General features: G+C 40.6%; 1 protein-coding gene across 1 annotated transcript; it reads left to right on the top strand.

The window, feature by feature from the left end:
- Positions 1-683: 683 nt before the first annotated feature.
- fam163ba (family with sequence similarity 163 member B, genome duplicate a) lies at positions 684-24,883 on the top strand. The gene is made up of 3 exons (XM_019272402.2): positions 684-1,767; positions 19,789-19,904; positions 23,216-24,883. Exons 2-3 carry the CDS (start codon positions 19,812-19,814, stop codon positions 23,651-23,653), a joined length of 531 nt encoding a protein of 176 aa, XP_019127947.1. The 5' UTR covers positions 684-1,767; positions 19,789-19,811; the 3' UTR covers positions 23,654-24,883.
- Positions 24,884-25,647: the final 764 nt, after the last annotated feature.

The raw sequence follows: 25,647 nt of genomic DNA, 5'->3' as shown, positions 1-25,647 counted from the left end.
ACATGGATCACATGATAGAGGGTAACAAGTAGGAAACTTTGACATCCATGGATGGATTCCTAATATGTCCTGTGGTCAGAGATAGAGGCAGACAGAGTGGATGGACAAGAGACAGAGGGAGGTACACATGCAGAGAGAAAAATTATCCTCCCAGGGACAGTTGTGTCTGTCATCCTAATGGAATTTAATGAATGTTTTGTTCCAGACAGAGGGCCAGTTTGTTTTTCCACCTTGGCTGAACTGCGGGCAGAGGACAGGTGTAATTGTTTAATTATCTTTATAGAGTTGGCTGTCACATATGCATATAGCTTATAGGTGATTAACTGACGTGACCGTAAATGGAAAGCTTAATGAATCTGCTTCAAGATGCTGCAGCATCTTCTGGTTTCCAGTGTAATAAGAAGAGGGCACAGTGAAGATTTGACTTTCAGGTTTAAAGCTACAGTTGGATGTGTGATGGTTGCTGAGTTAATCTGAATGGAAATGTCTATTTAAAAAACTCAGCATCCTTGCATCACAGCTCACAGACGTCTGAATCTTGAATGTGAATCATCTTGGGAGACTTCATACAGCATTTTGTCCCTCTTTTTATATATATATATATCACCTCCTCTCTCTTGTCTCTCTCTAGCACCCATAGCCAATCTGAGCCTGTGACTAAAGCGCCATCTCTCATGCTGCACACTCCAGGCTGCATTCACTCACTGGGTCTGCAGGAGCTAAGAGCCACCTCTGAATTTAAAGCGCATTTTTTTATTCTATACTCTATCCACGCCGGGCGCCTCTCTGCAGGGATCAGCAAATACACGGGGAAATCCAACAACCGTGCATTAAAAATTACAGTAGCCTATATATTCTGGGACTAGTCACCTGCAGACACTTTGTAACCTCAGAGCGATCTGGTCGGTTTGTTTGCCGCCAAGCATGGGATGCAAAGAGAGTAACCTACTGGAGGAGGCGTGGAGATAAATAGATTATTGCGAATAGAGAAAGGGGAAGCGCGCAAAAAAAAAAAAAAAAAAAAAAAAAGCATCTAATCGATTGATCACGGATTGTGGAGAAGCGCTACAGCAGATATCTGACCTCGACCTCCTTCGGACGGTGACAAAACTGGCTGTTGAAATGGAGATGTCGAGATTTTCTATCATCCCGTCTCCTCCTCCAACGCGCACGCTGCTGTGGCTGCTGATGATGATGATTTTTGCGTAGGAGTGTTTTATTTTGCGGACTGCCGCTGGTAAACCAGCCTTCTACTGTTCAAACAACTCCAGACAAGCGGTGGATGGAACAGCGTGTGTGAGTGTGTGGCTTGCCCAAACATCTTTCCAGAGATATTATTAATATCATCCGGCTTGTTTTCTTTTCTTTTTTGTCTTTGGAGTGTCTTTCTTTCTGCGAGTCTGGAATTGGACTGATTTCTTTTTTCTTTTTTTTCTTTTTTGCAAAACAAGAATGTGTCGAGAAAAGTAGTCCAGAAGCAAAGCCTCACAGTATAGTACATTTTGTAACGCACCTGCTATTTTTTTTGTCTTTTCAATCACCAACTAAAAAAGGGGGGATCAGGCACAGCGGGTCGAGCTCTTGTTTTGTTGATCACCCAACATTTTTGGGGTGCTTCTTGTTTTTTTGTTTTTTTTTTTGTTACTGGCTTCATTATTCAGTGACTGAGATATCGACACAAACTACAACCAGCAGAGGTCGGGACCTGAGCTCCAAGGAGCCACCACTACCCTAGATGTGACCCGTGAATTCCTCTTATCTCTGAAGGTAAGACTGCTCACCCTCCTGCTCCATTCACTCACTCTGATGTTGGATTTCTCTCTTGGTTTTGAATGTAAAATAGAAAAGCTTGTTGATTCATGCATGCAATCTAGAAGTTCTGCTTGGCTTTATAGATAGATAGATAGATAGATAGATAGATAGATAGATAGATAGATAGATAGATAGATAGATAGATAGATAGATAGACAATTGTCTTATAGCAGGATGGGGAAAAACTGCTTTTCTTCTCCTTATTTCACCCAGAACATTTATAATTCATCAGAGTCTGGATACGCAACATTCAGTCCAATGTACATGTAGCAGAGTATGTTTCCTGAAGCTTGGATGAGACCATGGCTGAGATACGGCTCTCAGAATTAACAGTTGAAGGTATACAAATGGGCATAAAAGATAGATGAGAATGAGACAGAGAGTAAAGGCGAGAGTGAGGTTCAGAGAGGTGCTTTGTATGACAGACTTGCTGGCTGGGCCGGCTTGCCACATGCTGACAAAACAGCATGGCTTGTGAGCCACAGCTACTGTCACCAACTGTTAGCCGTGGTCACATCCAAACTGTTGGATTCAGATATTTTTAGGCCCGGGTGGAAATGCATCTCATGCAACAATAAGTCCGTGCAACATGAAAAACATTCCAGTGAATGCGATTAAAATGAGAAAATATTTTTAGGCAAGGGAACATACAAGATGCAACCCACCACCCACTGGGTGGGTTGGAAACACTGTGGTGTTTGGATGAAGCAATAACTAAGCAGCTAAAAATGTGAACCCACAAGTGTGGCTGAGCAGATTAAATTGCTGCTTCTTCAGTATTTAGATAATACTTACTGTCTCTAAAAAAAGCACAGGGACACAGTCAATTGGGCCCAGAAAAAAAAGGAATTTGCCACATTATGAAAATATAGAGATATACTGGCGTCATAAGAGTGGGAATAGTTATGTCATGAACCTGCTTTCTCTGTAGCAAAGGTATTTTGGTGTTTTGGCAGATAATCACAATGTAATACAGCATCCCTGCCTGTGAGGGTACAGTCCATTACGCTGCTTCATCCTACATTTAAGCTCCAGTTCAGCTCAATTATATACCTAAACCAACAAATAGTGTATGCTAGATATGATTTGGAGTTATCAGTTTGGAGTTTACCTGAGCTAATTGGCTTAAATGCTTCACCTCTTCCCAGTGCACGGAAAAAGTTTTTACCACACAGGCCACAGATGGCTGACACAATGGCTGAATGAATGAGTAGAGAAAAACAATGTGTGCAGATGCTTCCCTGCAGGGTCACTGAAGGTATGAAAATGATTATGAATCATTATTATGGCCTCTGCAGTTGCCATATCTCTGCTCTCTATCACCGTCAACAAACGCACCAAATGAGAGAATATGGTTTGGAACAATGGTGTCAATCCCTCTGGTAGAGTTACAGAGAAGCTCTGGAGACTCGTGGTTGCACCGACACTTTACCAAGATGCTTAATGTGGGTTTTTCCTTTAATTTCCCGGGGGGGCAAAGAGGGCTGAAGATTGTACACTTACTCAGATTGATACCTGGGAGTCCTCTGGTGTATGGGTGTTTATTGAGTTACAATGAATTCAGGTATGATGTCAGTGCAGATGATATTTTTCTAAGTCATGCCAGTAGTGCCTTAGTTTTATCAACACACTAAGACATTATGACCTTAAGCTAGTATGAGGAAAGACAGCTGGGACTGAATTCATGCTGTGGAGTGCAAATAAATACGCACACACATACATACTGTGCTTTTAGAGGGCCCACAACAATGAAAAAGACAAGGCGGGGCTTGTGTTCCCATGGCGACTTCCTCAGTGACCCTCGGAACAACCTTGGCCCCCTGGGAGATCAGTCATACTCCTGCATGTACACACACAAACACACACTCAAAGTCCCCCTAGGAGCGTGACTATGAGTGACTGTGTGTTTCTGTTGGTTGATGCTGCCGCCGCTCTACCAGCCTCTCAGTCATTACAGCAGGATAGAGACGAGGAGGAGAGAGAGAGAGAGAGACAGAGAGAAAGAGGGAGGTAGTTGAAGGACAAGCAGATGAGTGGGATGGAAAAGCAAATTTCAAAGACAGATGGTTGATGAAAAAAGATGAAGAAAGGTGTAGAGAGAAGAACGCATATAAAATAGGGAGATAGGGAAGGAGAAGAGGCGGAGGTAAGGTTTAAACACTGGCAGAATAGTCAAGAGTGAATCCAATTAGAGAGCATCCACAGCATCCACTTCTTTTTCTTCCTGGGCATTTAAAGTGTACTCACATATCACCTTAATTACCTTTAAAATGCACTACTGGGAGGGGGAATCATAATAGATCCGCTGTGGTTGAGATAAAGAGAAGTGGAGTGGATGGATTGAGATTGGGGGGGAAGGGAACATGGCTGCTCAATGATCATGTTAAACAGTCACCACCCGTTCCTCCCTTCCTCCACCCGCCTCTCCTCCCCTCCCCCTCGGCACCACACTCTGCTCTCCCCTTGCAGCTACACCCTGACATGCTCACACATCACGCTCACGCACAGATGGGTTCCCACGCAGACACCGATATCACCGGGCGCGCACGAGCTTGGGGGGCGCGAGTGCGGCGCGTGCACGCATGCACAAGCCGTTGGTCAGCTGCCCTCATCCCAATGAGTGACTGTAAAAAACGCTGAAGCTCATTCCAAAGAGTGGAAGGGAGGTGAGGGAGGCGGGGAAGGAGAATAGGAAGAGGGTGAGGAGAAAGCAGAAGAACAGCTGTTGTTTCTCTGTGTCCTTTCCTTCCTGTGCCTCATCACATGGCAGCGTCATTATCATGAGTCTGTGAATTTTCATGCGCATATAATACGAATAGTGCCAATCATGCTAAAATATGGGTTTGTTTTCTCTCATAGTCATAGGTTTGGCCACCATTACTTACTTCCTGTGATCTGGAGAAGGATGGCATCACTAGACACGTGCCTGAATAGGCCGTCAGACAAATTGGTTTGACGTTTGAAATGTCAATTCACAATCATGTCAATCATTGCACTGATAAATTGTTCACTCACGGTACAATTGTACACTCCCGAAATCTCGGTAAGTAGGCAAGGGCAAAGCTGATCCTGGAGGTAGCTCTGCAAAGTATAACAGGTGTTCACAATGGACAGCTTGAGCAACAATGTTAAGATTTCTGAATTTAGTAGTAAGACAGCATGGTGCAACCGGGGATTTCCTTATCCTTATCTGACTGCTTGTCTATAGGACCCCACTGCTGCTGTGTTATCAGATCTAAGCAGTGGGATTTGGTAAAATGTTGAAACAACCAGTGGGAATGACGCCCGAAGCTACAAAAAATAAGACATATGTTGTGAAAATGTTGAATTTTTCTTCAAGCCTGGCAAAAAACTGGCTTGTCTGTCTATGTGGCCTACAGCATGCTGCATATATTACACGCTAAATATGAAGGCAGACGGCGTACTGCTGTGCATGATGTCCTTAAGTATAACCTACAATATACAGCACATTTTTAAAAAAAAAAAGGCCTAAGGACTTTCTCATTACAGACGTAATGGTCCAAAGCCTTTTCTTTTAATGAAAGCTACATGCTCATTACGAGGACAGCCAAGTTCAGCTGTATACTGTTAAATCTGAGACTAAAAAGCTGCAAACGTCAACATGGTCCTCTTGGGAAGTGATGAAGCGAAAAGAATTTCAGAACAAGCAAGCTCAGCAAGGTCGCGACTTACGCCCCTGCCGTAAGAGTTGATCACAACAAAAGTGCACATGAGAAGATAAGATTCTCATTCATAAATTCATCTTTCTCTGGCGCGTGTTGTATCTTATTATACATCTCTTCGATTCTGCCTGACTGCACCGTGTTTCATTTTTATCAGCTTAGAGATTAGCATAGAGTGTGTTCGCTGGGAAAAGTTGGTTCAAGTACAATGAGGAGAGAACTTTTCAGCGTAAACCACCCACTCGAAAAAAAATCAGAAAAGGCAAAATGTCTGTCTGTAATAGTCCTGTCGCTATAGTAACTGAAGACCCGTTCATACTTTTACACACACTGCCTCTTGAACACTGACCATTAGCACTAACAACCAAGCAATCATCAGTCTGGAGCTTTTAACACATTTCCTTCAGCCATCTATACATTTCATCAGGGACATGTCCATCCATCCTCTTAAAGGTGCCCTCTGCTGCCTTTTCTCTTTTATCCGTTTCCAACATTTTTCTACATCTTCCTCTCCTCCCCTTTCTTTCAGCATCTTCTCTTGTCCTCTGCTCTTTTTTCCCCCAGTTTATGCTGTTTTTTTTCCATTTTGATCATACCTATTTCTTGCAATCCAAGATTTAATCATACATCATCCACTGGCGCTCCTGCGTGGACCTTTCAAAGCTCTGATATATGCAGTAGGCCCATGCAAGGAGAAAACTGAAAAAGTCATACCTTTGATGTTTACTCACTCGTACAGATATATATGATATCTGCTTCCAGGTCTTTCCTATGCTTTAATGGTGGTTACATCACACGTCAGAGGAAAATTCAGAGATTAACCGTACATATCTCTGAGATAAATACTTTTTCCAGCATGGTGTCAAATTTGCATTTAAGATTTTTTTTGCCTAAAGTGAAGCGGCCTAAAACATCAAGACAAAATCAAAGAAGACATGACGTTCACTCTGCAGGATTTCACGTGTAAAGTGTGCTCCTGCAAATTGATTTTCACACTGCGCTAACCAGCTGCTGCATGGAATAGAGTGAGTTCACCAAACTGAACTATCAAATATCTGCCAACAACACATAAGTGGCCCCATATCGACAAGATTACACAGGGACGTCCAAAAATGATTTTCTGATCTGACTCAGCTTTAGTTACAGCCTACTCATGGTTAAGGTTAGGGGAAGCTCTGGTCTATGGTCTCTTGTGTCAAAGTCACATACTTTTGCAGCGTTCACATTACTATTGCCTTTGCTCCTGACAGACAAGAGTTATAATTTGTGCAGCCACTGGAGGCTTTTGTCAGGTAATTTTAGCCAAGAAAGGGAAGAGAGCAAACAGGGATAGAGACGACAACCCAAAACATGCTGAAGAACTTTCTAAGAATGCAAAGTATTCAAGTGAGTCATGACTGATGATATTTTGTAGGTTTGCACGTTTTTGTATGAATCTGTAAGCATCATTCCCCACAGTGCATATTTCTGTTTGTCACAGGTGCATGATGATTTCATCACTGCATCAGATAGTGATGTTTCACTCTGCAACTGAATGGTGTAACCTCTTGTAAATACCCCCATTTGTTCGACAGACTGCGCTTTGAATATGCAAAGTCACATACGGCAATCTCCATGTCAGAGGCGCTTATCTCTGCTTGTGGGTGGCACTGCTGTTCAAAGTGCTGTTTAAAAACAGAGGTCTGCCTGTGCTCCCTAAGGCAGTGTACATCAGCAGACAGACAGACAGACAGACAGAGAGCGATGGAGTACAGACAGGGGGGGAGACAAAGGCAGCAAAGTTAATGGAAGGAGAAGCTAAACAGAGAAAGAAAGGCCACGGGGAAAGACAGGGAGAGGGCAGGTGGAGATAGAGAGTGAGGCAAAAGTAAAGGAGGACGACGACAAAGAAGTGAATGACACGGCCGGCAGTGTGCCAAGAATATGGATGTGGATATAAAAAGATAAAGGAGAGCAGCACAGCAGCGCAGGTGCCCGGCTGCCCTCACAGAAAACCAAATACACACACACACACACACACACACACACACACACACACACAGAGGCAGATGCCAGGCAATTTAGCCTATATTGCTAACAGCTTTTATTCATAAAAATAAACACACACAGATAACTTCCTAGTTATGTCTTGTTACACTAATAATCATACAACTGGTGCCAAGGGACTCCTTCTCTTCTCTTCTCTTCTCTTCTCTTCTCTTCTCTTTTCTTCTCTTCTCTTCTTTTCTCTTCTCCAGTGAGCACTCAGATAACCAGGTTATGATGTTATAATACGACTTGACCTTCACTACACCACCTCTTGTTTCACTACATTTACTGTGGCATCTGGCCAGGTGTGTGTATGTGTGTGTGTCTTTGCAAAAGTGTGAGTACTTATCCCTCAGGTACTGTACGGTGCAATTTAATGCACACATTTAGATTAAGTATCAGATGAAATATCCATTATCCCGTATGAGGACATTATGACTGATTGGGTTACGTGTCCTTGACTTACAGGACTCTACTTTGACACAGTCTGCGCGGTCTACAAGCTCTCTTTCTCCTCTGAAGCAGACATTCTTCTTCTGATTTAATAGAGATTAGAGAGTATTACAGAGAAAAACACATTTTGTAATAGCTAGAAAACATGAAAAAGGATTGTAGCTAAAACATTGCAATATCCACCAAGGACCGTGGGCTGCTGAAGATAATATTGATTAAAAAAAATGATTCAGGTTGCCTTCAACCATTTCTACTTAGAGATGCTGATGAACATTTTCAAGATAGGGACCCTGAACATGGATGTATTCTTTCTGTTCACAACAAGAAATTAGTTTGACAAGTCAGACACACACAATGGCAAACAAGATAGGATATGAAAGCTAACTAGGAAATGACTTGCACATCATTTCTTTTCTGAATTGACTGGCTCTAAATTGGGAAAAACAAAAGAGTATTGAATAAGAACTAAAAACAGAAATGATTGATATGTGCAGAAGAAGCAGCAGTGTTTGATGTGAACGTACGTCTTTGCCTTTATGTTGGTATACAGAGACAACTACTGTGCTTTACATGCAAATCAAACATCCAGAGTAAATCTACAGCTACCATAGCCCTGTGACACTCATATAGAGAGAAGACTTGTGTACATAATCATGCAGCTTGTGACATTTGGTGTAATCCCTCATGTAAAATACAGCGTTTGATCTCAATTTGACCCCCTTTGCTTTGATTACTGTATGTGACACTGTAATCATTTTATTCATTAATGCAATTTTTATTGATTTATTTAAAGGTTTCATTCAGAGATTACTTTGCTCTTAAATGCTATACATCTCAAAACAAGTACTTATTTACATGAGTTTATATATATATATATCAAATGCCAGCTTATTTGAGACACATGGAGATGCTTTTCACCAGTCAGCCCAAACTAACTAAACTAACCAGCCCCAGTTGAAATTATATTGAAGCTGCTGTTGCTTGGGGGGGAGAAAGCAAAGCAGGGAAAAGTCTAAAATTGGAATGATCTCATTGTCAAGTGTCAAGGAGCAAATGTAATTTAATGGTGTCTTATCTAATTCAGGAAGAGGAAAGGGAATTGAATTTATTTGAAGGCAGTGTATTACTCTGAACGGACCATGTAGCCAGAGGGATGACACGTGTGTGTGTGTGTGTGTGTGTGTGTGTGTGTGTGTGTCTGCGTGTGTGTGTGTCCCTCCGTATGATTACATTTCTGAGTGTTTTGCAATAATGTATTAGTGTGTCATGGAGGAAGACTCAGCACATTATTATCTGCTTGTTGTTTCCGTGGCTAACGTTTTTCACACCAGGAGGTCCTAACGGAGCTCGGAGTGTCACAACAAACTGTCTCCTCTGACACTGTGATTTCTCAGGAGCAGACATGACTGACACTGAACTGAGGAGTGAACCAGTGGCAGGCAGCTATTGTTATTATCCAATTTAGAGTTTGGAATAGAATAGAAAAGACACGCTATATATGTGTGTGCACATACATATGCAGAAATTATGCATTGCCACGGGTGAGCAAAAAATGCTGAGATTTGGTTTAGCTTCTTGCTTTTATTATTGTTATTATTTAATATGAAAGAACAAACAGCACAGAGCGTATGCATTAATATCTCTCGACAGCCTGTTATTCTGTTGTAAACAGCAGTTTTCTTCTGAGGGGCCCTGAGACTGGAGACGTTGTCGAGTTGTAGCTCTGCTCCTGCCTGTTATGCTGTTTATGCAGCGCTAAGCAGAAACAGGACTGTTCATGCTGTTAGAGTAAAGTTGTTTGAGGTGTGTGTGAGAGTGGTGATGTTGGTTGCGGTTGTTGTTTGATTACCATATGTATCTTATGGCCTTGAAGCACCAAGCTGACATTCATCCATACATCCGGTGGTGCTGGGCCATCATTGAGCCTCTGTAACAGACCACAGGCTGTATTTTATGCACGTGTTCAGCACCGCTGGAGTCAAAGTTCATCAGTGGCTTATCATAAGCATGTTGAATTGGCAGCAGATGCAGCTGGTGAGATGTTGTATCCATTATACCTCTGATTCCAACACCTGTTGAAACCTTATTTGAACGTTACGGCTCAAAAGTCAGTCCCAAATTTACTCTTGTGCAGCACTGTCTTTGTCTGTCACTCTCACCTCTTCACCTCTGCCATTATGTCCATTGAGATTGCTGAGCCCGGTTATATTTTGCCCGCTTGTCCGGCTCCGTTCCCTGTCAGCATTTGCCTGGTGGTCCAAAACACCTGTGGTACAAATACTAACACTCCCCAGTGCTCCGAGCTCACAGTCGTAACATTAGCCAGCAGCTGTTGAGGTCTTTGAGGTCTATACAGTAACTGCCACAGCCTTTATTAAAAACACTGAACTTATCCATGTCTTTCCATGATGAGAGCTGTGCACAGGTGCACAGAGGACACCTGCGCTTGCATCACTCAGTTTCAGGGCTACAAACTGCTCTTCAGTCCATCAGCTACAAAGTTCAAGGAACTGTAATATCTCAGAGCCAACTTCAGCCCCTGCTGGTGCCAAGATTATAGCCTGTCACACACAGACTAGTGGTATTATTTGCACAGCAGAGGGTAGAGCATGGCGTGGCAGAGGGGTGGAACAGGAAGTCCAGACTGACAGAATGTGATTATATGCAATTATTTTTGAGATGATTTGAAAGCTCATTTTTTTAAACCATTCAGGGGAAAAGACAATTTGGGGAAGAAAATAATGTACTCCCAGATGACATCCTTTAAAAAAGATTTTTGATTCCATTTTTATCTGCAGTTTAAAATTAGACAGTTCAAAGTAAAAGGGGTCAGAAAAGGCTTTGTTTGCACTTTATGCTACAAAGAGAGCCTTCAGAAAATTGCAGTGAATCGAGAGGTTTGTACATTGCACACACACACCAAACACATAACACTGACATGAAGATAGCCTCTATCCGAGCACTGACGTGACATTCTCTTAATGTGATTACAACATTTAAATGGGAACCAATCCATGTCCTAATACATTTCTGTACAAAATGTTAGAACATTCTGCTTCGTCCATGGGCTCAGGTGAATACAGGTGACAATTACGGTGGATCCCATATTGATTGTGCCTGCTAAAGTACAGCAGTCATAAGATAGATTTATAGCCAAGAGGGAGAAGAGCACAGATTACAGGAGACCGTTTATGGATTTGAGAGAACTGACTTGTGGCTTACCAAAGAGGATGTGAAGCAGCGTTCAATAATACAAATGCAGTTTTCATCAATGTTAGTTTTCATCAAAGTCTTGTGAGTTTTTCTTCACTATTTTGCTTACTTGAATATTACTTGTTACCTCTAGTGGTTTAATCCAAAAACTGATACAAGAACAAGTTGGCAGGTGATGATATTTAACAATATTCTAGTGCCGCAGCATTCCCAAATATTCCTATAAATGTGCGAGGACTCTAGGGGAAAACCTGAACTGTCTGAACACGCAGGATGTTTTGCAGAAGGAAGGTTCCTCTCAGTGCATGCACAACACGTTTAAAGTTACAGCTGTGCTTCTTCCCCATCAGCATGCAATTTGAACTGGGACTAAGCAAGGTCATTCAGATGGATGAGAGACATTTAGCGAGCTGTATAATTAAATGAAGAGACCCCCATGTTAACGTTAACTTTTTTCAAACGATCTCATGGTGCTATATTCATACTAGCCGAGAGCCATTTGAATGATATATCATTCATAGAGGGGCACTAATTACAATTACGTTATCCAGGCAATACTAAGACACAAGAGAGGGGCATAAAACGAGTTCCAGTCATCACTACAGGAATAAACCAGCCTCTATTTTTTTCTTCATCCACAATCCTGATCTCTCTTCCTCTCTCTCTCTCTGATAGCCTTTGGGATTTCCCAGACACGTATTCAAGGTCAGAATTCAGGGTGAGCTAAGCCAGTCAGTGCCTTTCAGGAGAGGGATGAGGAAGGAGAGTTGTACCTGGGGCTAGCTCTGTGTTGTCATTATTCCTGGAGGTGCATGCAGGGACACAAAGAAACGGAAATTTCTGTGTGTCTGGTGAAATTTTATGCTGGAACAGGGTGAACCAGGAGGCTGAGAAGGAGAATCAAGTGATGCTGCAGTCGGGGTCAGTGCAGGCAGACAGGCTTAAGGAGGAATTTGTAAGCTTATCAGAAAATGTGCACTTCAGTCTATTAGTGTGGAAGAGGTGCGTTTGGCTCTATATTACCACTCGCACTGAGGCGTAATGGAGATTAAAAAAATAAATAAACATCCAGTCAAATCAATGTTACACCATTTCATCATAGCTAAAGCTCATTTTCATGAATTTACCTTCATGTTAATGTTTAGTGAAGTCATCTTCTCCCTCCTGGAGAACTCATTTCATGCACGGTCCAGCCTCAAAACTACTTTTTAAGCACATCAATTTAATCGGAATTAAACATTAATTCGAATCAGTGACAATTTCTTTTATTTATGATTGAAGACTGACTTTTATTTTAGCAAAATATAAGTGTTTGCCAGTGAAAACCTTCTTCTCATCTGCACTATGACTTTTTTTTCAACCAAGAGGCTAATTTTAATTAGAAGTCTTAAAGGTAAAATTTTTACATTTTGGGGAATATGATTATTGCTTTCTCTCACAGTACATTATAAGATTGAAAAGCATTCTCACATCTGTGCAGCAGAACTGGATCGGGAGGCTTTTATATGCTAAGCGTAGCATAAAGATTTAAAGCAGGGAAAAACTGCTAGTAGTTATATCTCATGTGTTTCATCAGTGTGCAGAGATAAATGTAAAAGCAATCTGTGATTTTAGGAAGAATTACATGCTGTAACTATTTCTTGACAAAAAAAAAGTCAGGGCCAGTGATTTCCTGGAGTCTTGTTATCAGAGTGAAGTTGCCAAGCAACCAGTGGAGATCGGCACAGATGTGCTGTGTGGGACTGATGAAGTCTGACCACGTAACTTACTCTAAAGCCATTTTTCATTACTGTTTGTGTACAAGACAAACAGGATATAATTGAGTGTCATCGAGTTAGCTTTAAAGGCACTAATAAAACTTTCTTGATGCTAAGTTAAGCTTACCACCGTTTGGCTGCAGCTCCACACTTAAATCCCAAATATTAGAATAATATCAAAAATCTCATCTAGCAAGAAAGCAAATTTCCCAGAACCTCAAACTATTCCTTTAAAGCCATATAGCTGTGTCACAAGTATATCACAGCAGGACAGGTTGCGCTCCAAAGAAACAGTAATGAGGTGTACAAAGTAGATCACAGTGGCGCTTCATTATCTTCATGATAGTGCATATGCTGCATGTATTACACATCAGTATATAAGTGATGGTAGATGAGATGAATGCTGCTTAATGGAAGGTCTGAATTAATTTGAATTTCTTCGAACAGGATCATACACACTGTAGGTGGGAGTTATGTAAGATGTGAATTATTTTGGCAAATGCTCGGCGAATGCTCACTGATTGCACCGTTTAATAGTGGGTAGACAAAAACTAATCGAGGACAAAAAACGCTTAAAAGCGTGGATGATTATGTCTCCCTTACTATTAACAGATCAGAGCTGCTATCAAAGACTGTTTGAGAGCTTGAGAGGACGCCATTCACCAAACACAGTCATATTTCATGGCAAAACCTTAATTGGTACAACATTTTATGGGGATTGATACAGAATAAAGTAGTTTAAATGAGTGACTGTTAGTTGACAGTAAATTTACAGTAAAACACCATCACATTTAATGACAAAACCTTTATTTTATATGGCATTCATATGGTATTTCCATGTAAATTATATGGCAAACAGCATATCTTTTTATAGTAAAACTTGTATTTGTACAGTAGAATCTGCAATACACCAATCTTAAATGTGAAATCAACAGTACTAATGTCGTTTTACCATTCAACCATACTTAGGGTAAAAACCACAGCTGCCAGAACACAACAGTTTTTAAAATATAAATGCATTTTTTTGGACTGTTTGGCCTGTGTCGTTTCCTTAGAGAACCATCTATGTGCACCGTGTCTTTGTACATTGCTGCGAATATATGTGTGAAATCACTCTTTGACAGCTACAGCTGTAATAGAGCTCATGCCATTGTTCTCAGGCCATGTTATTGTCTCTTGTGTGTGTCTCGAACCCGCCACCTACTGCGCGCTTCTTCCCCATGCAGCTGAAAGCCTGTCAACAGCCATTATTCCTAGCAAGACCTCTGCTGTGATCCCTGCCATGTTTCATCAAAGCGTGGCAGTTTATTCCAAAGCCCACTGTCTGAGCATGTTAGCCAGTACTAAAATTGTTGCATGTGAGTGTTTGTGTGTGTTTGTGTGTGTTTGTGTGTGCATGTTCCCACCGGTATCCTTCTTTCATCCCCTAACCTCTTGTCATTCCTGTGGAAGAATACGAGCAAAAAGGAGCTGAGCAGACAAGTTTGCCTTTCTCCAGTACTATTTCACAGTGGAGTCTGAGTTGCGTGTTTGCCTGTGCGTGCGTGTGTGTGTGTGTGTGTGTGTGTGTGTGTTTGTGTATGTCTGTGTGGTTAAATAATTAACGCTGTTAGTCACCTTGCTGCAGCACATCCCTCACACACTGTTCTGATTAAGGAAGTCCTTGGAGATACACATTGCAAACCTACTCTGCACAAAGACTAATGAATGTACATGTCTGTGTGTGTGTTTGCGTGTGTGTCTGTGTGTGCGCGTGCTCACACTGGGGGATGGTTAAGGAACTGTGTGTGTGTGCGTACACATGAGTAATGACTTTTCATGTGTTGTATGTTTGCATCTGTGTTGCAATAGTAATACATAGACATGCTTAATATTATTCTGACATGTGTCTGTTGTGTGTCACAGCCTTTCATTATGTGTGTGTGTGTGTGTGTGTGTGTGTGTGTGTGTGTGTGTACGTGTGTGTTTGTGTGTGTTATTACTGCGTGTGCACCTCTTGGAGAAGGGTCAGAGGTTAAGGAGTAGAACCAATTTTCTACAGAAACAGTTCAATACCACCACAGGCAATGCTGCTCATAACATGGGCAAACAGGCTTATAGAGAATATATTTTACCAGCATAATTTTATTTTAGCTTTAAAGTGAAACAGAAATTTTATGTATGCATCAATATTACGCTACCCCCTCGATTTTGTATGTTGAAAATCAATAGACAGAAAAGATTTTTATGTTAAAGTTTTATCATAAAACTGGAAAAACACATTTTGGATTAGAAACACCACCATAGTATTTGTGCAATATATGACTCCACACAGTGTAGCAATCTAAGCACACTATTTAAGTACAATTTATTTAAAATATTAATATTTTGTTGTGTTTGTAAAGTAGATTTTTCTGCCACAAGCTGCAAACACACGTTATGTGTTGGCAGCTTATAAAGTCACTGTGGCAACCTTGTTAGCAAAAACAACTGCATATTTACACCTCCAGCAGACATTAGAGTCACATTAGCAGCCATGTGTCTGGCCTCCTGGTGAATTAAGTCTAATATTCACTCTCATTTTAGCCCTATTTTTGTCTCCACCATCTCCTGTGGGAAATATTCAGCTCTTTAGCCGCTAAATGCACTCCACTCTGTTCACCAGCCAGTCGCTAACTTTGTCCGCCTGCTGTTTGGAGCTGATCAGGTGGCGAACAATGGGTTTCTAGAGAAAACAGCAGCAGCCTCCTGCTGTTGGAAATGAGGTTAGTGAGAGTGAATTAAACCAGTGAAGTTGTTAAAACCAAAACAATGAGCTGAAAAATACTAAAACAGTCCCTAAAGTCGAGGGGGACTGCAGAGTTGGGTAATAATTCTCTTTTCACCTCACACACTGTCGTTTGATCCATTTTGAATATATTGACCAGTGCAGCTTTATGCTCATCATTAGCAGTAGACAGCTTATCAATATTTAACAAAACTTAAGCAGTGAAGACTTAATAAGAGGCCTGCAGTGCATTAAATCAATAACTCTCAGCTTCACCTAAATATCAGATAACTTAGAAATCAAACTCTACTTCTTGATTGACCAAAATGTCCCCAAATCTTCAATTTAACTCAAAGCCTCCAAGGCCATAACACTCTGTTCTTGTCCATATTGATTTGGTTGGTGGACTGTGTGGCCTGCAGATTGGATTAGAGTCCAGTTGTATTCCAGCCTGAGGAGGAAGTAGCTGCTGTGTTGTGTTTTGCAGACAGGACAGATAGCTACTGTAGAGACAGCCTGATCCATTCTAACTTTATAGAGCATCCACAGAGAGACATATCACAACGAAAGATAATATGTTTTAGACAAGTCAGCCACAAAGGAATTCAACATTGTTCAGAGGTGTTTCGGGGTGAGAAGGTCAGAACTGTCAGTCACTTGGTGAGTAGTACACGCTCTGTCTTACAGTAAAGCGTATGTGAGTCGGCTGAGGGATGCTGATGGAGAGCTTTGCTTATACCAGGATGTGGAAGTGGAAACTGGAAGACAGTCAATATAAATTGCGTACTGGGTAAGCAGGAAATAGTATGACTGTTCGTTTACATTTACCTCAGAATGCTCCGTATTATGAGTCAGCAGTCCTGATTCTCTTTTCACCATGTCTATTTTAGGGTGTGTCCATGTCACAGTTGAGTTAGATCTTGACAACACAGGCCTATTCTGCTGTGTGCTTGCTGCTGATAATGGCTTGCACCATTGAGTCATAGCTTAGCAACAAGCCTGCTGGCCTATTTTTGGTTTCAGGCAATTATCCACAATGCAGTGTGATGGTGTGGTCCTATGACACTTCCAGATTGTGGATGTAATGAAGGGAAGAAGGTCTGTATTCACATCTGTCAAGTATCCGCAGGGTTTTGGGGACTGGATACAACTTTATTTCCATTTTTTGTAATCATTGTGTGGTGAAATCTGTGCAAAGATACAGAATATAGTATATTTCTATATTAGTGATACATGCCAGGGCACTGCGAGACATTTATGGGGTTAATGGCAGGAGGAAATTATTGTAGGAATGCACAATTTTCTGTTTTTAACTGAAATATTGGCCTCATACTCAAACATTCTAACTGTTGATTTATTGTATTTATGCCTGGTTTAAACATGATTTACAGATGAATCTCAAGTCTTAATAGCAACATTTGTTTTCTATTATATCACTATTATATTGTTCAAACCGACTGTACTTGATTTGTCTTTATGTAACATAAAAAATGGAGGTCATAAGAAATCAAATAAGATGCGTGTGATGCAATTAGACCACTGTAGAAGCCACTTCCTGTGGCTGCTTCTGCAAATTGCGGATTTGCAAGACTTTCCAAGAAATGCTCCAGTGATTATAAAAATAATAATAACATCATTAGCAGGCAAATTCTGAACTTACATGTGCAATTTGTGCAGTAACAGTAACAGCAAGCATACAACCAGGCTTAAATCCTACTTGTTGTTGTTGAAGTTGCACAGTACAGCATTTCACAGCATACTGTTGTGTGATGCTACAGTACGGTTACATGCTATCACAAGTATCGCACCCAGCTATGACTGTAACAGACCACAGATGACCATACGCAACTGTGATGTTGACCCAATGAGGCCTGTGCAGCGATGCGTGTCCTCCATACAGGATTTATGGTGGAGTTCCTCTTTAGCTGCCGTTGTAATGTAGCAGATTATAGCACGAGAGAGCAGGTAATGGTTCATGGTATTGTTGATGGACACACATTGGCTCCAGCAGGGATCAAACTCCATACTTGTTACAGCCTAATTCTTTTTCGGCTTTACAATGAAGGGGAGGTAGAACAAAGGAATTATATGATATGTAATACTTTTGACAATTTGAATGACATTACAATATTTGTGATTAATACACATTACTTCCAAGAGCAAAATTAATATTTAAAGTCTCTAGGCTCAAGGCTTTTTCCGGTAATCTGGCTGCTGTAGAGACTGAAAAGAGGTAATTAAAGGCAAGCATTGATCTAATGAACTGAGAATGAGGTCAGTTCACTCTCAAGTCAGTCGTACTGCTGCAAATATTCTTAAGATGTACTGCAGCTTTCATTCCCAGTCCTTTCTATCTGCATGTTATTCAAGGGTTCAATCTGTAACAAATATCTACTATAATCTGAATCTATCAATAAACTATCTGAATGGACAAAATCAGAACAGAAAGCCGCAGTTAGGACTAGATTACATATGCGCATACAAATGAAACATACAATCTTTGCATATCAGCAATCAGTGGTGCCCTGACAAGTCCTGTACTTGAGTATTTTCTATTCTACTTCATACTTACTACATTTTGCATTTGCCCCACCTGTACCAGCTGCTACATTTGTAAGTAATGTACAGATTAAAAATATTCTCAAATGGGCTATTCTGCATCATGAGTACAGAGTATATTTACACTGTAGTATTATTACTTTTACTCAAGTAAAATATGTGAATGCTTCTTTCAGTACAGTAAGCAATTATCAAAAAGAAACAGTGCAATCACCACAAAGACACAGAATAGATGCAGTAGATAACAGTGAATGTAGATAAACGCTGCGATTCTACACAGCCTGATGGATGTGAGCTCAGAGCTCACGGGTCAGCATCTCCATTTGTCTTTGCTGCGAGCTCTGATTGAAGGTCAGAGTTCACAGGTCACCCACAGCTGTCCATTTGAATGTTTTCTTCGTGATTGATGCAGTAAAGCTTGTGCTCTTTCTCCTCACGGTACCTCACACTATTCTCTTTCTGTTCTGTTCTGTTTTGTTTTTTTTGGTTTACAAATATTAATTGTCATGTTGTTTATACTATAATATGAGATTTTTTTATTTCTCTCCTTCATCTTTACCTTGGCCTCAGTCTAGACTTATCAATAATCCCTGTTTAATCAGGAGATGCATCTGATAAGGAAGCAATGCTATCAAAATGCTGTTTCATTGTGACCCTCAGGAGTACAAATGTAACCACTGACCCACGGATTTCTCTCCACTTGTATCTGTAATACATTGTATGAGGTTTTATGTGACTTTTAGTATTTTGTTTTTGTATTATATTATTGCTTTTCAAGAGGCAGCTATTCATACAAGTATGACATTTAGGTGTTATGTTTGTAATCTTATTATTGCTACGTTTCCAAAAGTTACCAAAAAACTGAACATCAGCTATACAGTATCTGGATTGGACTTGATATTTTTGTTTTTCTGTTTCACCACAAAAACATTTTATAATAGTTTTTAAGCAGAGGGCTCCCCATTCATCTCTCACACCACCTTCTTCATCCCTGCCATCATTTTGTCTCTCCATTTCATATCCATTCATCAAATCCCTTTCTATGCCTATTACTTAGATCATCTCGACCTCTTTCTCCCTCTCGCTCCATGTCAATTCACTGCTCACTCTGTCTATGTTTCTCTCACCTCCCTTAGTCACTTCAACTCTCTTTACTCCCACCATCCATTTATCTCTGTCATTTCTGCGACTCATTTTTACTGCTGTTCTGCTGTAAAAAGCAGCTTTTTGTCTCATGCGCTCTCTCATGCTTGTTTTTCCTATGTGTTCCAGCCTGTGATCCCGTCTATATTATGAGCAGCATTTGTAGAATGATTCTATTACATGTCTCCTAACTGCTGGATAATTCAATAAGCACCACTGAGATGGCACACAGTTATAATCTACTTAATGAAGCCACTGTACTGATGAATTGTATGGTTTCTCCTTCATCATTTCTTTTTTCACTCACTCTCCATACCCTCCTCTACTCTTTACCTCCCTCTCTCTCACTTTCTGTTCCTCTGCTCCCTTCATTCCCTCCTCTTGCTCTCTGCAGGGTGTTGATGGAGAGCCATTCGAATGACAGCCGGGACAGTGGTCATCACTGGTGGAATTCTAGCTACAGTTATATTACTCCTTATCATTGCAGTACTGTGCTACTGTAGGCTGCAGGTGAGGCCACAGCTGCTTTCAGCTTCTATTGGATTTACCGTATTCTCTCTAAAGGTTTGCAGAGTTGCAAGGACGGGATCCCTTAATAACAAAACAAGCATTAAGTACAAAGTATAAAAGTAAAAGCTAAAAATCAAGCACTAAGAATACACATCAACATTACTGCGTGTCACTCCCCCTCTCTCTGCTTCCTGTCTATCTTCAGCTGTACTATCATAAAAAAATGAAAAAAAAACATCTCACCAAATTTCACTAGAGCCTGTTGAGTGTTTTTAAGATGGCAATGTCATTAGTCCTGTAGGTATCGTCATGAACCAGATTATTTGACAAATTAAATGTTTGATCTGAAGTCAGAGGATCATCAAATGAATTTCATGGTTATCCATCCAGTAGTTGCAGAGATAATTCATTTCATTTTGAACTCCCATGGCTTTTGACATCCTTGCCGCTAGTGTGGCTAAAATGTCCAATTATAGTCATAAAGCAAAAACTCACTGTATGTCAGTCGTTCTTTACCCTAGCCATCAAATTAGGGATCATCATTGGAATTTCAGGTGAAGTTGGAACCCCTGATTCACTTCAGGTAGCTGATTCACTTCAGGTAGCCATAGTCGAATAGCTGATTCACCTGAATAGAAAATGTGAGCTAAGGCATAAAAGCCATATCTGCACTCACAAAAATAAGCTCCAATACTTTTCATTTCACTCCGGTAAGCAAAAAAATGAATATGTGTTAGCATTTTGGTTTCAAAAGGACTTCTGCTTTAGCCAGAGCCCAGTCGTCTCTACAAAGTCTTAAAGTTTAGAAAGTCATTCCTTTGATCCTTCTATCACGTTAGACTTCAGTTTCATTTCCTACTAGAGAAACCACATTTTTAAAAAGACATTATGCTGCCCATCTTATATTCATATATGTTCATATCACTGGACATGGTCAGGTGCTCTGCGCTGTGAGAGAATACAATAAAAATGGAATTAGGTGAAAAGAACTGCTTTGTGTTTTCATGCTTGACAAACACCAGTTAGGTTGAAATACTGTATCATTCCTGCAGTCAGTGGATTACTATTCCAGCATGTGGGTTTGTCTCTGTTTTACACTATACTGTTTCACACTGAACTAATCCCCTGTGCGTTGCAAAGCTTGGACTTGCAATGAAGCATTAAAAATCGTTTTGTGATACAGAAATTGAGTTACAGTTGGACCTACACTACATTTCCTAAAGGATTACGTTGGGAAGTATGCCTGTTTCCTTTATGGTGGAGAGGAGAAGATTGATATCATTCTCATATCTGTCCAATAAATATAAGACTGCTGCAAGTTAGCTTGGTTTAGCATAAATATTATTTGGTTCTCTCAAATGGTGACAAAATGCCCTACCAGCACCTGTAAAGCTTACTAATTAAAACATTATCTCTTGCTAATTTAATTGGTACAACACCGGTTGTAAAAACAACATTTTGCTTTATGGATGACCGTGACCAGCAACTTCCTCAAGTCTCTTCTGGTTGCCTGGCAACTGCTCAGAGCCAAGAAGAAGTTAACGTAACTCCCTTAAAATAAAATAAAAAAGAAGTTTAATTTCATAATTTTTTGCATGGATTAAACACACGAGAATCTAATATGTTCATTTTAGATGTGCTTATAAGTGGATTTTGTTACCATTTAATGCTAAGCATTTGATTTACCCACGACATTCGTGGCATCAATCTTCTCGTTTAACTTTCCGTCATAAATCAAATATGCAGATTTCCCGAAATGTCTACGTTTTGCTTTAATTTATTAACTTCCACCTAAAATCTGCTTCATCTTGTGCAGCTGTCCAAGCTGTCTAAATGCCCTGAGAGTGAATGCTAGAAATGCATTACAATGCATTACACCCACTCAGACCAAAGTGGTTTGAATTGACAAAATGACTGAGCAGCTGTACCAGCCGACTACCAACTGCCCATGTGTCAGGACCCAATGCTTTCAGTAGCAGAGCTAAAATCGATTTAAAGTTTGCTGCTATCACATCTCTTTAAATATTAAAAGATATTTTTACACCTGTTGGTCTGAGCTATTTTTCAACAATGAACACTAAAACTCACCCTTGGAAAATATGTGTGGGAGTAACTTGATCTTGTTGTCATGTATCTGTTCATCTGGATCATGAAGTACTGTCATTACTTTAGCTTCAAAATATACAAAATGTGTTCAAAAACTTAGTCTAGGAAGGAATAGAACAAAAAAAATGTTATGCTAAGACAGTCAAATATGGTCTGATTATCTATGTGTCCATTAATATATTTATAATGGCTTAAATTCTGCCTTACTGAAAGGCTATGCACATAGGGATTCAAAAGCTCAGGAAGTGTTGCAGAGACCTTAGAAATTTGATGTAAACCCTGTGCTGGGAAGGGTGCCTGTGGCTCAGCAGGTATAGCATTAATCGCAGAGTTGGTTGTTTGTATTGTACCCAGCTTCTCGTCGAGCAAGATGAATAGGCTAGAGCCTTTTATGCCCCCTGTTAGTATGTGAGTGTGTAAGAATGGTTTATTGACACAAAAATTGTAAAGCACCTTGGATAAAAGCACTACATGAATGCAGTCCATATACAGAAATCAAGAGAAAACAAGCTGAAGTAACATTGCCTGAGTGAAAATTATATGATCCTTTCCACTTTCCCACATCCGACTGATTACAGGTCTTATGATTCTTATATTTCGCAGCAAATTCAAAAGTGATCTCTAAATTATGGCTACAATCAGAACCACTGAAGTTTTGTAGCAAGTGTCCAGCTTTACTGAGACGCATATGAACATCTTGGGTAGTTTGTAGAACCTCTCTGGGATAAGGGTGCTAACGTAAAGTTAGATTATGAGAGACGTCTTCCTTCTGTCCTTACATTAATTCTGACACAATTTATTTTTTTATGCGATGTTATCTGCCATTTTCTTCTATTCAATAAACACACAACCTCTGCCTTTATGGTTGGAAACATTGTAAAATATAGTACTACATGACCATAATTACTATAATTTGGAGGGTGACCTAGATTTTATTGGCTAGATAGTACATTAGTAAACTAATTTGCCAAAGCTTTTATTTTGCTTTGTTAGCACCATGAATATGCAGACATTGGCATTTCACTATAATAAATGTCCTTCCCTTTGTCTTATCTCTTTATTGTTCTTTAGCTTTCTGTTATGCCTCTTTTTAACTCCCCCTCTTCTCTCTCCCATAATTCCATACCTTTTTGCCCTAATATACTCCCTACTTCTTGCTCATCTCATCTCCCCACATCCCATCCTACTTACTCTCCCACCACCAGTATTATTGCTGCAAGAAGGAAGAGTCCGAGTCGGAGGAGGAGGAGCCGGACTTTGCCGTTACATCCCGCCTCCCACCGGTCCACTCCAATCACAACATTGTGGCGGCGACGGCCGCCGCCTCCTCCATCCCAAATGGCCCCGCCCTTTTTTCCACCCCTCCTCTGGCCAGGAAACTGACACGCTCACAGACCTTCTGTCCATCCTGTACACACTATGAGCTGCCCTTCTACCTGCAGCCCCCTCAGCAACAGCTCCACCATCAACCAGATGGGTTGAGGAACGGAGGTGACCGGATCAGCTACCGCAGCGTCCAGCAGCAGGATCTTGACCTGCCAGTGCCTGTGAACATTTCAAACTACCGTAAACCAAACCTTGCCCGCTCTGTCACCATGAGGGACATGTTCACACGCAGCTGCAGCATCAGCACTGATGTTTAGCTGGGCATGGTTGGACCTTGGTGTGTATGCTTAAATGAACTGGGATGGCCTAGGCTGGACTGGGCTTGAGTCAGTGTGTTTTATGTCATCTTGACCAGTTTAGTCCAGTCTAGTATGGTCTGATCTATTCTGGTCTTGTTCTACTGGTCACCTCTTACAGAATGGAGGACTCAGATGGCTCTCAGGACAGGATTTTCAAAGGTACTATGCTCAGGTCCAGGACCTTACACTTGGGCCAATGTAGAGTTTCAAGTATTTAAAAAATGTTAAATTATCAATAACATGAACTTTTTCGTTAGTTTTGTTTTGAATAGTTCTTTTTTTAATGATAAGAATGGAATTAGTTTTACAATTTGATAAAGTTTGTGTCGCCCGACTTCCTCTGGACTCTTCTACCCATGGCCTGAAAGATAAACAGATTCCCGCCATGTCAAAATGACATAATTGGCAGGGATTTTCTCTCTGCCATAGCTGCTACAAAATATGATTAGGTAAAGTCCAGTGTTTCCCGCTCCTATGATGGGATGATCTGTCTGTTCCTCCATCCACAGATTATAGAGATTATAAAATATCACTCGCCAACAGTGGAAAGACTAGAGGAGGAAAGGAGGATGTCGTGTTTTAGCTGCCACCCACAAACATTTTAGATAGCCTTAACTTAGGCCATAATATTTTAAGACATAAAGGGCTCACAGAAGATGGAAATCCCTGCTTGTTTTCCACATTCTTTCACAGAGGTCACCAGTTTGACGAGAGGCTGGTTTCTCTGAGCGTCTACTGACAAAGTGTATTTACAGAATACTGCACTTTGGCAGAGAAAGACCTCTGTGTTCTTGCAGGCAAGTTGGACTAGGTGCCAAAGGGGAATGGGTTCTTGCATTTGTGTGCATTTGTGTGAATGTGCTTGCATGCATGTGTGTGTGTGTGAGAGTGAGTGTGTATAACTCAATTGGATTCTTATTCCATAAAATTAAAAACACAGCCCTACTGTATGTATCCTGAACCCGGTGGGTTGCAATAACATTTTAAACATTTATTGTAAAGGGTGAAAGGATGGTATTTGTTTCAATAAGCCACTTTACCTTTAAATTCACATTAAAACTAAGAAATGACCCAACAAGATGGCGTGAGAAACTCTCAAGTAGGTTTGCAACTGTTTTGTAAATGTTTATTTTACTGATTGATGCTATAACACAGACTGTAGGTGGCAGTCAGAGGAGCAGGTTTTTACAGCAACACTCAACTTTACAATGTGATATTCATTATAGTTCTTCACTGAAGTTTCATTTTGTGGACTCTTCACTGCATTCCTTGTGTCGTCTCTGATTTGTTGATATATGGATTCATGGGCTAAAGATTAATTCGCCTCTAAAGGCATCTATAAATATTTAACAGGCCATAACATAAACTTCAGTCTCTTCTTTCTCTCTCTTCTCTCGACTCGTTGGACTGAGGAATATTTACTCTTGCTCTGAGAGTTCCATCTTGGGATTGTTTTTATCTCTGGCGCTTGGCTGACCGGCCTGGCTGGAGGTTTGATATTCTGACTGGAGTTTTATGGACAGAGGACACACGTTGATTGAATGAAATTCTTTACTGTTTGATTTCAATAAGAAATTCTGGAGGTTGTGTGAGGGGCTTGAAGCTGTTTGGATTATACCTCTCGGACCTGCCCCCTTCCTCCACAAATCGGATAGTAAAAGCTGTTGTACCCTTCTCTTTCTCTCTCTCGCTTTCTCTTTCGTCTCTGTTTATCAGCAGTCATTGCTAATTTATTTTCCCAAAGGGTGAAACAATGAGTGATTTTGTTTTAAGTTTTTCCTCTTGTGACATGTGCTTCCCTGCAAATACATTATGACATGCACACACACACGCGCACACACACACACACACAGAGTTCTCAACGCTATGCTTTCCTTACCTTTTAAACGGAAATGTGACAGTTGCACAAGAAATGTAGTGCCATAAAGAATTATGAGAGAAATTTATTATTA

The sequence above is a fragment of the Larimichthys crocea genome, chromosome IX (genome assembly GCF_000972845.2).
Source record: "Larimichthys crocea isolate SSNF chromosome IX, L_crocea_2.0, whole genome shotgun sequence".
NCBI classification, from domain to species: Eukaryota; Metazoa; Chordata; class Actinopteri; family Sciaenidae; genus Larimichthys; species Larimichthys crocea.
This window is presented reverse-complemented; position numbering and strand designations above follow the sequence as displayed.